This window comes from Pristiophorus japonicus, chromosome 18 (assembly GCF_044704955.1).
Source record: "Pristiophorus japonicus isolate sPriJap1 chromosome 18, sPriJap1.hap1, whole genome shotgun sequence".
Classification (NCBI taxonomy): Eukaryota; Metazoa; Chordata; class Chondrichthyes; family Pristiophoridae; genus Pristiophorus; species Pristiophorus japonicus.
The window spans coordinates 3,202,458-3,218,895 of NC_091994.1; the positions used below are offsets into that span (position 1 = coordinate 3,202,458).

General features: G+C 50.9%; 1 protein-coding gene across 3 annotated transcripts in view; it reads right to left on the bottom strand.

Moving 5' to 3' along the window:
* Positions 1–16,438, bottom strand: part of LOC139228500 (3',5'-cyclic-AMP phosphodiesterase 4C-like) — a 101,468-nt gene that overhangs the window by 33,602 nt on the left and 51,428 nt on the right. For all 3 annotated transcript variants that reach the window (XM_070859567.1, XM_070859566.1, XM_070859568.1), the window contains 2 exons: positions 14,357–14,433; positions 12,003–12,049 (listed from right to left, as the gene is read on the bottom strand). In XM_070859567.1, the coding sequence (XP_070715668.1) occupies positions 12,003–12,049; positions 14,357–14,433 (124 nt within the window). The remainder of the gene's footprint in view (positions 1–12,002; positions 12,050–14,356; positions 14,434–16,438) is intronic.

Sequence of the window (16,438 nt, forward strand, 5' to 3'; positions counted from 1 at the left end):
CGACAGTGTGGTGCTCCCTCAGTACTGCCCGTCCGACAGTGCGGCGCTCCCTCAGTACTGCCCCTCCGACAGTGCAGCGTTCCCTCAGTACTGCTCCTCCGACAGTGCAGCACTCCCTCAGTACTGCCCCTCCGACAGTGCAGCACTCCCTCAGTACTGCCCCTCCGACAGTGCAGCACTCCCTCAGTACTGCCCCTCCGACAGTGCGGCACTCCCGCAGAACTGCCCCTCCGAAAGTGCTGCGCTCCCTCAGTACTGCCCCTCCGACAGTGCGGCGCTCCCTCAGTACTGCCCCTCCGACAGTGCAGCACTCCCTCAGTACTGCCCCTCCGACAGTGCGGCACTCCCTCAGTACTGCCCCTCCGACAGTGCGGCACTCCCTCAGTACTGCCCCTCCGACAGTGCGGCACTCCCTCAGTACTGCCCCTCCGACAGTGCGGCACTCCCTCAGTACTGCCCCTCCGACAGTGCGGCACTCCCTCAGTACTGCCCCTCCGACAGTGCGGCGCTCCCTCAGTACTGCCCCTCCGACAGTGCAGCGTTCCCTCAGTACTGCCCCTCCGACAGTGCGGCGCTCATTCAGCACTGCCCCTCCGACAGTGCGGCGCTCCGTCAGTACTGCCCCTCCGACAGTGCGGCGCTCCCTCAGTACTGCCCCTCCTACAGTGCGGCGCTCCCTCAGTACTGCTCCTCCTACAGTGCGGCGCTCCCTCAGTACTGGCAATGGAGGAATGTTGTGACTGGATTAACACAAGAAATAGGAGCAGGAGTCGGCCATTTGGCCCCTCGAGCCTGCTCCGCCATTCAATAAGATCATGGCTGATCTGATCTTGGCCTCAACTCCATCTCCCTGCCTGCTCCCCATGACTCCCTTGTCATTCAACAATCTGTGCATCTCTGCCTTAAATATATTCAATGTCCCAGCCTCCACAGCTCTCTGGGGCAGAGAATTCCACAGATTTACAACCCTCAGAAAAGAAATTCCTCCTCTTCTCCGTCTTGTGTGTAAGTCTCGTGGGCTTGAACCCACGACCTCCTGACTCAGGGGTGAGAGACAGAGAGAGAGAGACAGAGAGAGAGACAGAGAGAGACAAAGAGAGAGAGAGAGAGAGACAGAGAGAGAAAGAGAGCTCACTGAGCCACGGCTGACACCATTGGGAGCGTCGCGAGGAACTCAGGATTTATTTCGAATACTCAGACTGATTGCTACTGTGCTCAATTAACATTGCGGCTTGATTGATCGGGCAGGAGTGCTGAGTCTGTGAGTGTGTTTAGTAACCTGCCTGACACTCTAACAGTTCCCCGAGGAGCCATTAGCTGCGTGACCGCTAATGGGCGACTGCAGAGTGAGGAGCACAGTGCCAGCCCTGGGCTAGAATCATTCACTTTACTGAAATAAATAGCCCAGCTCTGGCCAAATCAACGATAATCTGAGAATCTTTCAGAGAGTTAGGGAGGTTTTTGTGTCTTGTCAGAGGCCAAACCCAGGGGGCCGTGCTCTGTGCCTGGACTTTATGTTTGGCAGCATGCGAGAGAACCGGACAAAGTTGGGATTTTCCCTGAGTGAAGCCTGGAAAATGTCCAGCTTCAATCTCCGGTCTAGTCTGTGTTAAGTGGGGAGGGGGGGATGGGGGATGGGGGATGGGGAAGGGCAGGCCGCAGTTGGTTTTTACGAGGTTCGGGAATGGGAAGCAATGGGGCCAGGCTCCTTGCTTTGGCTCGGTATCCCACTGCTCGCTTCTCAAGAGGACAGAATCAGGCTCAGCTATCCGACCTTGGTGGGCATTACAGATGATTCTGATTCAATCCTCACTTGATACACACACGCACACCTGCTCACACGCCATGAATGCGCACACATACACGCACACAGACACAGACACATGTACACACCCACACGTGTTCGCATGGATACACGCAAGCAGGTTCACACACACACGCACGCACATAGGCACACTCACTAAGTTCCCAGAAAGGGCGACCGGACAACGATCAGGGGAGGGATCTGGATTAATTTTCCGCTGCCGAAGCCAGGAGTGCCGAGACCAGTTGGTGTCCCAGTCACACTGCTTTGGCAGTGATCGGCAAACCCAGCACACAGCCAGATTGGACCGGCTCAGCTTCCTGGCCCATGTGGCTCAGTCCAAGTGTCAGGAAGCCAACACGCCCACTGAGCCCCACGCCAAACTCCGGAAACCTTTAACCCCTGCTGCTGCCGGGGTTTCAGTGGCCCACCAGTGTCCCTCTCATGGTTAAACGTTGTAAAATATGTCGGCAAGGATCGCAGGGTGGGATTGTGAGTCACAACAAGGTGGAAGTGCCCTGCAATTGTCAGAGCAGGTGTCCCAGGCACCGCGCTGGAGGCGAGGTAATTCATGCCCACCCCCCCAACTGCACCCCACAGTTCCTGTCAATAAGGGGTGAGGCAGCTTGCATGCACTGTGCTGGGGGGAAAAGCCCAGAAGAGACACGTTGCAATCACGTGCAAGCAATTGAGCAATGGCTCGAGACAGCGGACAGGCAGGATACAGCGGGAGGCCAGCGTGTGGAGGGCAAGCAGTGTCCCTTTAAATATGCAAAAGGGGGGGAATTGTTCAATGATTCTGTGCGGATCTGCGAGCCTTCGGACGCAGAGTTCTCCCGAAGGATGCCTTTGTTTACACATGGGTGTGGGCACAGGGACTAAAGTGACAACGCACGCCACAGGTAAGGGAAAGGGTTAAGCGGACTCGAAGGTCAGCGAAAGGTGATGGCCTGTCGGATCACGGGGCGAGAGGTGGGAGCTGGCACCGAGAGTAAACAGCCGGGGAGCGAGGAGCCTGTGCCTGGTGTTCTTATTAATGGTTCTCTGCTGACGTCAATGGGATGGTTAACATACTCACTGCAGCATGAGAGGCAGCCCTGTGTGGTCTCCCCAGGTACATTGCCAGATGGCGCAGGGAAAAACCTGACCTGGAGTCTGCTGCTCAGGACCTGGAGCGCAGTCCAGGGGCTGCAGAACCGACACACAGGCCGATTCTCACATTTTCACTAAACTGCAGGGCGCGCTGTGATTTCAGAGCTCCGGAAGCTCACATCCCAAACAGGCCACTTGTAGCTCAGTGGGCAGCACTCACTCGCTTCTGAGTCAGGAGGTCGTGGGTTCGAGTCCCACTTAAGAGATCTGAGCTGGAATCCAGGCCGACACTCCCCGGGGCAGTACTGAGGGAGCGCCGCACTGTCGGAGGTGCAGTACTGAGGGAGCGCCGCACTGTCGGAGGGGCAGTACTGAGGGAGCGCCGCACTGTCGGAGGGGCAGTACTGAGGGAGCGCCGCACTGTCGGAGGGGCAGTACTGGGGAGTGCTGCACTGTCGGAGGGGCAGTACTGAGGGAGTGCCGCACTGTCGGAGGGGCAGTACTGAGGGAGTGCTGCACTGTCGGAGGGGCAGTACTGAGGGAGCGCCGCACTGTCGGAGGGGCAGTACTGAGGGAGTGCCGCACTGTCGGAGGGGCAGTACTGAGGGAGTGCTGCACTGTCGGAGGGGCAGTACTGAGGGAGCGCCGCACTGTCGGAGGGGCAGTACTGAGGGAGTGCCGCACTGTCGGAGGGGCAGTACTGAGGGAGCGCCGCACTGTCGGAGGGAACGTCTTTCGGATGAGATGTTAAACCGAGGCCCAGTCAGCTCTCACAAGTGGACGTAAAAGATCCCATGGCATTATTTTGAAGAGCAGGGGAGTTCTCCACAGTGTCCTAGGGCCAATATTTATCCCTCAACCAACATCACTAAAACAGATTATCCGGTCATTATCACAATGCTTTCTGTGGGAGCTTGCTGTGCGCAAATTGACTGCTGCGTTTCCTACATTATAACAGCGACTACACTTCATAAAGTACTTCATTGGCTGTAAAACGATTTGGGACATCCTGAGGTTGTGAAAGGCGCTATAGAAATGCAAGTCTTTTATCCTGTCACTAAGTTCAGTAAAAGTTGCCTTTAAACTGCCATCCCGTTCCGTCGTCATAACAATGCCGGATGAGCACATCTCTGCTCAATGCTGGAATTTACGGTGGTGTGGGGGGTGGGGGGGCGGGGGGGAGAGTGGAGGGGGGTGGGGGGGGAGAAGGGGGGGCGGGGGGAGATGGGGAGGGCGGGGGGGGCGGGGGAGAACGGGGGGGGTTGGAGGGAGAACGGGGGTGTTGGAGGGAGAACAGGGGGGTTGGGGGGAGAACGGGGGGGTTGGGGGGAGAACAGGGGGGCGGGGGGAGAACGGGGGGGGTTGGGGGGAGAACGGGGGGGTTGGGGGGAGAAAGGGGGGAGAATGGGGGTGGGGGGCGGTGCCTGCTAGGTGTGTGTGGGCAGAGAGGGTGGAAATGGTGGATATGCCACTGGTTGCTGTAAGTACAGCGGCCTTTCCCACTTTAAACCCTCTCTTCCTGCCACCGTATGGTGCACCATACCAGAAATGCGAGGGTGTACCTATCAGGAAAGGATGAACAGGCTGGGTCTTTTTTTCTCTTGATAAGAGTAGGCTGAGGCCTGACCAAATAGAGGTCTTTAAAATTCTGAAAGGTTTTGATAGAGTGGACATAGAGAGTGTTTCCACTTATATACGAAATAGGAGCAGGAGTCGGCCATTCAGCCCCTCGAGCCTGCTCCGCCATTCAATAAGATCATGGCTGATCTGATCCTGGGCTCAGCTCCACTTCCCCGCCCGTTACCCATAACCCTTTATTCCCTTATCGTTCAAAAATCTGTCTATCTCCGCCTTAAATATATTCAATGACCCAGCCTCCACAGCTCTCTGCGGCAGAGAATTCCACAGATTTACAACCCTCTCAGAGAAGAAATTCCTCCTCATCTCAGTTTTAAATGGGCAGCCCCTTATTCTGAAACTATGAACCTTAGTTCTAGATTCCCCCACGAGGGGAAACATCCTCTCTGCATCTACCTTGGCCAGCCCCTTAAGAATCTTATACATTTCAATAAGATCACCTCTCATTCTTCTAAACTCCAATGAGTATAGGCCCAACCTGCTCAACATAAGATTTGTGGGGAAGAGCATAACTGGAGGCCATCAATATAAGATAGTCACCAAGAAATCCAATGGGGAATTCAGGAGAAACTTCTTTACCCAGAGAGCGGTGAGAATGTGGAACTCGCTGCCACAGGGAGGGGTTGAGCTGAATAGTCTCGATGTATTTAAGGGGAGGCTGGACAAGTATTGGAGGGAGAGGAGAATAGAGGGAGATGCTGATAGGTTTAAATGAGGAAAGACAGGAGGAGGCTCGAGTGGAGCATAAACGCCGGCACGGACTGGTTGGGCCGAATGGCCTGTGTCTGTGCCGTTAATCCCGTGTAATCATCCCCACTTGTCCCGTCGCTCTCATGATGTCATCTGGGAAGCTGCGACAAACAGGGCGGAGATCCTTTATAAAACACGGGTACGGCCCCAGCTGGAGGATTGTGTCCAATTCTGGGCCCCGCACTTTAGGAAGGATGTGAAGGCCTTGGAGAGGGTGCAGAGGAGATTAACCAGAATGGTCCCAGGGATGAGGGACTTCAGTTACGTGGGGAGACTGGAGAAGCTGGGGTTGTTCTCCTTGGAGCAGAGAAGGTTAAGGGGAGATTTAATCGAGGTGTTCAAAATCAGGAAGAGTTTTGACGGAGTAGATCGAGAGAAACTGTTCCCGGGGCAGGAGGGTCAGTAACTGGAGGGACACAGATTGACGATAATCGGCAATAGAACCCGAGGGGGAGATGGGGAGAATGTTTTTACACAGTGAGTTGTTGTGATCGGGAACGCGCTGCCTGAAAGGGCGGTGGGAGCAGATTCAATAGTAACTTTCAAACCGGGAATTGGATAAATACTCGAAGAGGAAATGTTTGCCGGGCTGTGGGGAAAGAGTGAGGGAAGTGGAACTGATTGGATCGCTCTGTCACAGAGCCGGCACAGGCTCGATGGGCCGTATGGCCTCTAGCGTGCTGTGAGACTCACTGCAATGTGCACAGAGCCTCGCACGGTCGATTTACCCAGCTCCGTCTGCAGTTCACACCAGACAGAAGCAGAGGCAAAGAGGGAGAAATGGAAACAAACAGAGGCAGAGATAGCAGACTGTAGTCCGGGCTCCCTGAGCAAACTAGCAGCTCGAGGAGACACATCCTCAAATCAAACAGTTCCCCTCCCCCCTCCCCCCTCCCCGTCCCCAATTATCACCAATTCTCGCCCCTCCTGTCCTGAAGCACAGGAGCGTTGAGAGGCCTATAAAGGCCCAGCGTGTTGGAGAGGCGGCAGTCGGAGGAGTTCGGGCAGTCCGGGGAGTGTCGAGAGGCCTATAAAGGCCTCCCGGTGCAGCTGCAGCAGGGAGGCAGAAAAGAAGTAGAAAGAAATCGAAAGGTGACGTCACAGCCAAGGGGGTAAGTGATTGGTAAGTTGTTTTTCTTTTTCTTTTCTTCATCAGTAAGTAACCTTTAGCTTTAGTTGCCAAATTAAGTGTATCTAAGGGTTAAGTCATGGCAGGAGAGCTCGGACACGTGTTATGCCCGTCCTGTACTATGTGGGAAGTCAGGGACGCTTCCGGTGATCCTGACGACTACGTGTGTGGGAAGTGTATCCGCCTCCAGCTTCTGACAGACCGCATTACGGCACTGGAGCTGCGGGTGGATGAACTCTGGAGCATCTACGATGCTGAGAATGATGTCAACAGCACGTGTAGCGAGTTGGTCTTACCGCAGGTAAAGGGTCCACTGCCAGAGAGGGAATGGAAGACCAACAGGAAGAGCAGTGCAAGGAAGATAGTGCAGGGGTCCCCTGCAGTCATACCCCTGCAAAACAGATACATTGCTTTGAGTACTGTTGAGGGGGATGACTCATCAGGGGAGGGCAGCAGCAGCCAAGTTCATGGCACCGTGGCTGGCTCTGCTGCACAGGAGGGCAGGAAAAAGAGTGGGAGAGCGATAGTGATAGGGGATTCGATTGTAAGGGGAACAGATAGGCGTTTCTGCGGCCGCAACCGAGACTCCAGCATCGTATGTTGCCTCCCTGGTGCAAGGGTCAAGGATGTCTCGGAGCGGGTGCAGGACATTCTGAAAAGGGAGGGTGAACAGCCAGTTGTCGTGGTGCATATAGGTACCAACGATATAGGTAAAAAAAGGGATGAGGTCCTATGAGACCAATTTAGGGAGCTAGGAGTTAAATTAAAAAGTAGGACCTCAAAAGTAGTAATCTCAGGATTGCTACCAGTGCCACGTGCTAGTCAGAGTAGGAATGGCAGGATAGCTCAGATGAATACGTGGCTTGAGCAGTGGTGCAGCAGGGAGGGATTCAAATTCCTGGGACATTGGAACCGGTTCTGGAGAGGTGGGACCAGTACAAACCGGACGGTCTGCACCTGGGCAGGACCGGAACCAATGTCCTAGGGGGAGTGTTTGCTAGTGCTGTTTGGGAGGAGTTAAACTAATATGGCAGTGGGATGGGAACGTATGCAGGGAGACAAAGGGAAATAGAATGGAGACAGAAGCAAAAGATAGAAAGGAGAATAGTAAAAGTGGAGGGCAGAGAAACCCAAGGCAAAAGACAAAAAGGGCCAATTTACAGTAAAATTCTAAAGGGTCAAAGTGTGTTAAAAAGACAAGCCTGAAGGCTCTGTGCCTCAATGCGAGGAGTATTCGGAATAAGGTGGACAAATTAACTGCGCAGATAGCAGTTAACGGATACGATGTGACTGGCATCACGGAGACATGGCTCCAGGGTGACCAAGGCTGGGAACTCAACATCCAGGGGTATTCAACATTTAGGAAGGATAGACAGAAAGGAAAAGGAGGTGGGGCGGCATTGCCGGTTAAAGAGGAAATTAATGCAATAGTAAAGATGGACATTAGCTTGGATGATGTGGAATCGGTATGGGTGGAGCTACGGAAGAAAACGCTAGTGGGAGTTGTGTACAGGCCATCAAATAGTAGTAGTGAGGTTGGGGACAGCATCAAACAAAAAATAAGCGATGTGTGCAATAAAGGTACAGCAGTTATCATGGGCGACTTTAATCTACATATTGATTGGGCTAATCAAACTGGTAGCAATGCGGTGGAGGAGGATTTCCTGGAGTGCATTAGGGATGGTTTTCCAGACCAATATGTCGAGGAACCAACCAGAGAGCTGGCCATACTAGACTGGGTGATGTGGAATGAGAAGGGACTAATTAGCAATCTTGTTGTGCGAGGCCCCTTGGTGCAGAGTGACCATAATATGGTAGAATTCTTTATTAAGATGGAGAGTGACAAAGTTAATTCAGAAACTAGGGTCCTGAACTTAAGGAAAGGTAACTTTGACGGTATGAGGCGTTAATTGGCTAGAATAGACTGGCAAATGATACTTAGAGGGTTGACGGTGGATAGGCAATGGCAAACATTTAAAGATCACATGGATGAACTTCAGCAATTGTACATCCCTGTCTGGTGTAAAAATAAAACGGGGAAGGTGGCTCAACTGTGGCTAACAAGGGAAATTAAGGATAGTGTTAAATCCAAGGAAGAGGCATACAAATTAGCCAGAAAAAGCAACAAACCGGAGGACTGGGAGAAATTTAGAATTCAGCAGAGGAGGACAAAGGGTTTAATTAAGAACATAAGAATTTAAGAATTAGGAACAGGAGTAGTCTATCTAGCCCCTCGAGCCTGCTCCGCCATTCAACAAGATCATGGCTGATCTGGCCGTGGACTCAGCTCCACTTACCCGCCCGCTCCCCGTAACCCTTAATTCCCTTATTGCTTAAAAATCTATCTATCTGTGATTTGAATACATTCAATGAGCTAGCCTCAACTGCTTCCCTAGGCTGAGAATTCCACAGATTCACAACCCTCTGGGAGAAGAGATTCTTTCTCAACTCGGTTCTAAATTGGCTCCCCCCGTATTTTGAGGCTGTGCCCCCAAGTTCTAGTCTCCCCGACCAGTGGAAACAACCTCTCTGCCTCTATCTTGTCTATCCCTTTCATTATTTTTAAATGTTTCTATAAGATCACCCCTCATCCTTCTGAACTCCAACGAGTAAAGACCCAGTCTACTCAATCTATCATCATAAGGTAACCCCCTCATCTCCGGAATCAGCCTAGTGAATCGTCACTGTACCCCCTCCAAAGCTAGTATATCCTTCCTTAAGTAAGGTGACCAAAACTGCACGCAGTACTCCAGGTGCGGCCTCACCAATACCCTGTACAGTTGCAGCAGGACCTCCCTGCTTTTGTACTCCATCCCTCTCGCAATGAAGACCAACATTCCATTCGCCTTCCTGATTACTTGCTGCACCTGCAAACTAACTTTTTGGGATTCATGCACAAGGGCCCCCAGGTCCCTCTGCACCGCAGCATGTTGTAATTTCTCCCCATTCAAATAATATTCCCTTTTACTGTTTTTTTTTCCCAAGGTGGATGACCTCACACTTTCCGACATTGTATTCCATCTGCCAAACCTTAGCCCATTCGCTTAACCTATCTAAATCTCTTTGCAGCCCCTCTGTGTCCTCTACACAACCCGCTTTCCCACTAATCTCTGTGTCATCTGCAAATTTTGTTACACTACACTCTGTCCCCTCTTCCAGGTCATCTATGTATATTGTAAACAGTTGTGGTCCCAGCACCGATCCCTGTGGCACACCACTAACCACCGATTTCCAACCCGAAAAAGACCCATTTATCCCGACTCTCTGCTTTCTGTTCGCCAACCAATTCTCTATCCATGCTAATACATTTCCTCTGACTCCGCGTATCTTTATCTTCTGCAGTAACCTTTTGTGTGGCACCTTATCGAATGCCTTTTGGAAATCTAAATACACCACATCCATCGGTACACCTCTATCCACCATGCTCGTTATATCCTCAAAGAATTAATTAAGAGGGGGAAAATAGAGTACGAGAGGAAGCTTGCTGGAAACACAAAAACTGACTGCAAAAGCTTCTATAGATATGTGAAGAGAAAAAGATTAATGAAGACAAACGTAGGTCCCTTGCAGTCGGATTCGGGTGAATTTATAATGGGGAACAAAGAAATGGCAGACCAATTGAACAAGTACTTTGGTTCTGTCTTCACAAAGGAAGACACAAATAACCTTCCGGATGTACTAGGGGACCGAGGGTTTAGTGAGAAGGAGGAACTGAAGGATATCCTTATTAGGCAGGAAATTGTGTTAGGGAAATTGACGGGATTGAAGGTCGATAAATCTCCAGGGCCTGATAGCCTACATCCCAGAGTACTTAAGGAAGTGGTCCGAGAAATAGTGGATGCATTGGTGATAAGTTTCCAACAGTCTATCGACTCTGGATCAGTTCCTATGGACTGGAAGGTTGCTAATGTAACACCACTTTTTAAAAAAGGAGAGGGAAAACGGGTAATTATAGACCGGTTAGCCTGACATCAGTAGTGGGGAAAATGTTGGAATCTGTCATTAAGGATGAAATAGCAGCGCATTTGGAAAGCAGTGATAGGATTGGTCCAAGTCAGCATGGATTTATGAAAGGGAAATCATGCTTGACAAATCTTCTGTAATTTTTTGAAGATGTAGCTAGTAGAGTGGACAAGGAGAACCAGTGGATGTGGTGTATTTGGACTTTCAAAAGACTTTTGACAAGGTCCCACACAAAAGATTGGTGTGCAAAATCAAAGCACATGGTATTGGGGATAATATACTGATGTGGATAGAGAACTGGTTGGCAGACAGGAAGCAGAGAGTCGGGATAAACGGGTCCTTTTCAGAATGGCAGGCAGTTACTCGTGGAGTGCCGCAGGGCTCAGTGCTGGGACCCCAGCTATTTACAATATACATTAACGATTTAGATGATGGAATTGAGTGTAATATCTCCAGGTTTTCAGATGACACTAAACTGGGTGGCAGTGTGAGCTGTGAGGAGGACGCTAAGAGGCTACAGGGTGACTTGGACAGGTTAGGCGAGTGGGCAAATACATGGCAGATGCAGTATAATGTGGATAAATGTGAGGTTATCCACTTTGGTGGCAAAAACAGGAAGGCAGGATATTATCTGAATGGTGACAGATTAGGAAAAGGGGAGGTGCAACGAGACTTGGGTGTCATGGTACATTAATCATTGAAAGGTGGCATGCAGGTACAGCAGGCGGTGAAGAAGGCAAATGGCATGTTGGCCTTCATAGCTAGGGGATTTGAGTATAGGAGCAGGGAGGTCTTACTGCAGTTGTACAGCGCCTTGGTGAGGCCACACCTTGAATATTGTGTTCAGTTTTGGTCTCCTAATCTGAGGAAGGACGTTCTTGCTATTGAGGGAGTGCAGCGAAGGTTCACCAGACTGATTCCCGGGATGGCAGGACTGACATATGAGGAGAGACTGGATCAACTGGGCCTTTATAACACTGGAGTTTAGAAGGATGAGAGGGGATCTCCTGGAAACGTATCAGATTCTGACGGGACTGGACAGGTTAGATGTGAGAAGAATGTTCCCGATGTTGGGGAAGTCCAGAACCAGGATACACAGTCTTAGGATAAGGGGCAGGCCATTTAGGACTGAGATGAGGAGAAACTTATTCACTCAGAGAGTTGTTAATCTGTGAAATTCCCTGCCGCATAGAGTTGTTGATGCCAGTTCATTGGATATATTCAAGAGGGAGTTAGATATGGCCCTTATGGCTAACGGGATCAATGGGTATGGAGAGAAAGCAGGAAAGGGATACTGAAGGAATGATCAGCCATGATCTTGTTGAATGGTGGTGCAGGCTCGAAGGGCCGAATGGCCTACTCCTGCACCTATTTTCTATGTTTCTATGACTCTCTGGAGTTTGGGGTTCCACAGTTGCTTGGCAGCCCCCGGCAACACCCGCCATCCCTTTGACCAGGTGACCGTTCTTTACATGTGAACCGAGGCAAGCGAGTATCACAGACTATTCACCAAGGGGGGGCGCCACAGCTGAGCCATGCCCATTCCCTTCCCAGCGGGCGGCACGCGCCTGAGATGGGCAGAGCGAATCCCTGGCCAAGGTAGACTCACCCAACCCCTTCACTCACCTGACATGTTCGACCGAGCTATCCCCGTGCTGCATCCTGACGATCGTCTGTTAACAGGAGAAGCAGAAAGACACGGTCAGGAACCAGCCCAGGACCACGCCCCATTGCTTTGGCCTTGGGCCAATCTCGAGCGTACAAAGAAATGGTCAATTCAGCCTCTCATACCAACAGGTTTCCACTTGTCCCATCAAACACTCCCAGGGCAGGTACAGCACGGGTTAGATACAGAGTAAAGCTCCCTCTACACTGTCCCATCAAACACTCCCAGGGCAGGTACACCACGGGGTTAGATACAGAGTAAAGCTCCCTCTACACTGTCCCATCAAACACTCCCAGGGCAGGTACAGGGGGTTAGATACAGAGTAAAGCTCCCTCTACACTGTCCCATCAAACACTCCCAGGGCAGGTACAGGGGGTTAGATACAGAGTAAAGCTCCCTCTACACTGTCCCATCAAACACTCCCAGGGCAGGTACAGCACGGGGTTAGATACAGAGTAAAGCTCCCTCTACACTGTCCCATCAAACACTCCCAGGGCAGGTACAGCCCTTGATTCACCTTTGAGGGGCAAGTGAGAGATATTTCTACTCACTCATCGGGGCCACTCAGGGGCATTTGAGACACCCATAAAACTTCTGCACTCAACGATACACAAACCAATTTACAAACTGGCATCTTTGAAGGAAATAGATCAAAATCCTGGAACCTGTTCCCTAATGTGAAGTTATCCACTTTGGCAGAAAAAAATAGAAAAGCAAATTATAATTTAAACGGGGAAAAATTGCAAAGTGCTGCAGTACTGAGGGACCTGGAGGTCCTTGTGCATCAAACACAAAAAGTTAGTATGCAGGTACAGCAAGTAATCAGGAAGGCCAGTGGTATGTTGGCCTTTATTGCAAGGGGGCTACAACTGTACAGGGTATTGGTGAGGCCACACCTGGAGTACTGCGTACAGTTTTGGTCTCCATATTTAAGGAAGGATTGGAGGCTGTTCAGAGAAGGTTCACTCGGTTGTTTCTGGAGATGAGGGGGTTGACTTATGAAGATAGGTTGAGTAGGTTGGGCCTGTACTCATTGGAGTTCAGAAGAATGAGGGGTGATCTTATCGAAACATATAAGATAATGAGGGGGCTCGACAAGGTGGATGCAGAGACCATATTTCCACTCATAGGGGAAACTAGAACTAGGGGGTAGTGTCTCAGAATAAGGGGCCGCCCATTTAAAACTGAGATGAGGAGAAATTTCTTCTCTCAGAGGGTTGTAAATCTGTGGAATTCTCTGCCCCAGAGAGCTGTGGAGGCTGGGACACTGAATATATTTAAGGTGGAGATAGACAGATTTTTGAGTGATAAGAGAATAAAAGGTTATGGGAGCAGGCAGGGAAGTGGAGCTGAGTCCATGATCAGATCAGCCATGATCGTATTGAATGACGGAGCAGGCTCAAGGGGCCTCCTCCTGCTCCTATTTCTTATGTTCTTATGTTCTAACAGCACTGTGGGAGCACCTTCACCACACGGACTGCAGCGGTTCAAGGCAGCGGCTCACCACCACCTTCTCGAGGGGCAATTAGGGATGGGCAATAAATGCTGTACTTGCCAGCAATGCCCACATCCTGTGAATGAATAATAAAACAAATAATTCCTGGACCAATTCAAGCTTATTGTCCGATAGGAGTAACATTCCTCCCTCCTTCCCAAAAAAAAAAGTTCATGGACTGATTCAGATCTTTTTACCTGCCCTCTTACCCCAATACCCATTCTTCACATCACCTGACAGCGAGTGTCCGGTGGCGAGCTGCCCGTGCCGGGCATCAGAGCTCGTTCTGATCTTGCCCTCACCTGATGTCATGTTCACACACGTGCGCACATTCCAGTCACTGCACAGCGATCCACGAGTACGAGCACTGGCTGATTTGCCTGCTGCTTGGCCCAAGGGCGCTAAGGACTATTGTCGACCAGCTAACTATCATCCTCGGCCGAGAACAGGCTAACTCAACGCTGGCCAGTAAGCCTATCTGGCACCTCCCTGCTCCGCTGGGCACAGATCCTGGTAATCCACTCGCCAACTCTGCTGGGTGCGTCTCACCAACAGCAGCCAACAGGAGGGCGGGGAGGGGCAGTCATGGATTGATCTGCGACTCCTTCGTGAGGCATGGATGACTCTTGCCACGTGCCGCCCGCAAGGCACTCGGTGGCTCATAGCCGTTCCTCGCAGATCGAGGAGGATCCGGGTTCCCAACCACGCAGTCGCCCCAGGAACATGGGGGACATTGGGGGAATTCAGGGTAGGCTACGTATTTGGCTAAGGAGGCAGCCGAACCCTGGTGCATGCCTCGCCCCCTATCAAACCGCTTACTTGCACTTCGCTTGTTCCGCTGCTGGAGTTGTCAATGTGGCAAAGTTATTCCTCACGGTCCGTAAACTTGCCAGCACCTGAAGAAAGATGGCAAAGAAAAGTTTTAGAAAAACTGTGGATCAAGAGCCGGTGGAACTACACAAGGGAATTTTTCTGAGCATCTCTGGGCCGGGGAGGGGAGCATCAGAGAGTGGGGTTAAATATGCCTGGTTTTCTGGGCTCACAAATGAAGTTCGCCCACTTGGGTAAGGTTTTGGAGGCCGACCAATGGGTAATGCCAGTGGAACCTGTGTCCCGGCACGAGAGAAGGGGAGAAGATAGAATCTTGGCTACATTAATCATCTTCTGTCCCTGAATCCATTCCTGCCCGGATTCTCTCCCCTGCTCCATCCACTACCTTCCCTCTCCCGTTCAGACAGCTCCCTGTTCCTCTGAAATTCTAACTAGATTTTCAAATGAAAGATTGGTGTCAGGCATGGCTCAGTGGGTAACACTCTGTCGCCTCTGTGTCAGAAGGTTTGAGGGCTCAAGCCCTACTCCAGAGACTTGAGCCCATAATCCAGGCTATTACTCCCAGTGCAGTACAGAGGGAGCGACACACTGTGTTCGGGTGAGACGTTAAACCGAGGCCCCGTTTGCTGTCAGTTGGACATAAAAGATCCCAGGGCACAATTTTCGAAGAAGAGCAGCGGAGTTATCTCTGGTGTCCTTGACAATATTTATCCTTCAACCAACATCACTAAAAAACAAATTATCTGCTCATTAGCACCTTGCTGTGCGCAAATTGGCTGCTGCGTTTCCTACATTACAAGAGTGACTACACAGAGTGCTTCATTGGCTGTAAAGCGCTTTGGGATGTCCTGAGGTTGTGAAAATCGCTATATAAATGTAAGCTGAATAGTGAAAAGCTTGGAACAGTGGAGGTTCAGAGATTTAGGGGTCCCTGTACACAGATCACTAAAATATAGTGGTCAGGTACAAAAAGAAAATCAAAAAAGCTAACGGAATGATCATGAGAGATTACATAAACAAGGCTTGTATTCCATGCAATACAGAACGTTAGGGGGCGATTTGATTGAGGTTTGAGGATTCTGAAAAGAATTGATAGGGTAGATGGTGGGGAAGTCTCCGACAAGGGGACAGAACCTTCAAATCAGAGCCCGGCCTTTCGGGAGAGAAGATCAGAAACACTTCTTCACACACAAGGTGGTACCAATGTGGAACTCCCCCCCACAAACAAACAGTAGATGCGGGCTCAATTCATCGTTTCACATGAGATCGGTAGATCTTTGCTCGCCATGTGTAGAAAGGATAGTGAGCTAAGGCAGATAGATGGAGTCATGTTCCAGACCAGCCATGATGTGATTCGAGGGGCTGAATGGACTCCCGTTCCTATGTTCTTACATTCTCACTTTCTTTGCTGGTGGCCAAGTCACCCACAACACAAGCCAATGTCAGATCTACCCTCACACTCAGCTCTGTGTCAACAAGCAAAGCTTGGGGTAACAGCCCAGGCACCATGTGATTGCGCGGGGGCGGGGGGGCGGGGGGTGAAGGAACGGGGGACAGGGGTAACAGACCAGGAGCTGCTGCAGCTCTGAGCACTAAACCCTTCACACTTTATCCACGAGCGGGATATCACTGACACTTTTTAAATAACAATCGTGTACAGAACATTTACAGCCAATGATCTCAGCTCTGACCGTGTGCCCTCTCAAATCCACTGCGTTCTACTTTATCCCTCGGGAGAGTCTCAAAGAGCATTTAACATTTTTAGGAAGCATTCTTCCTTTTCTTGCTGGAGGGGAATGACTTTGTGCCAAGAAGTCCATGCGGGGGAATGGAACATTTCCTGAACTTCAGTCAAACAGTACTTGCATCACTCACTCCCAGGGCAGGTACAGCACGAGGTTAGATACAGAGTTAAGCTCCCTCTACACTGTCCCATCAAACATTCCCAGAGCAAGTACAGCACGGGTTAGATACAGAGTTAAGCTCCCTCTACACTGTCCCATCAAACACTCCCAGGGCAGGTACAGCACGGGTTAGATACAGAGTTAAGCTCCCTCTACACTGTCCCAT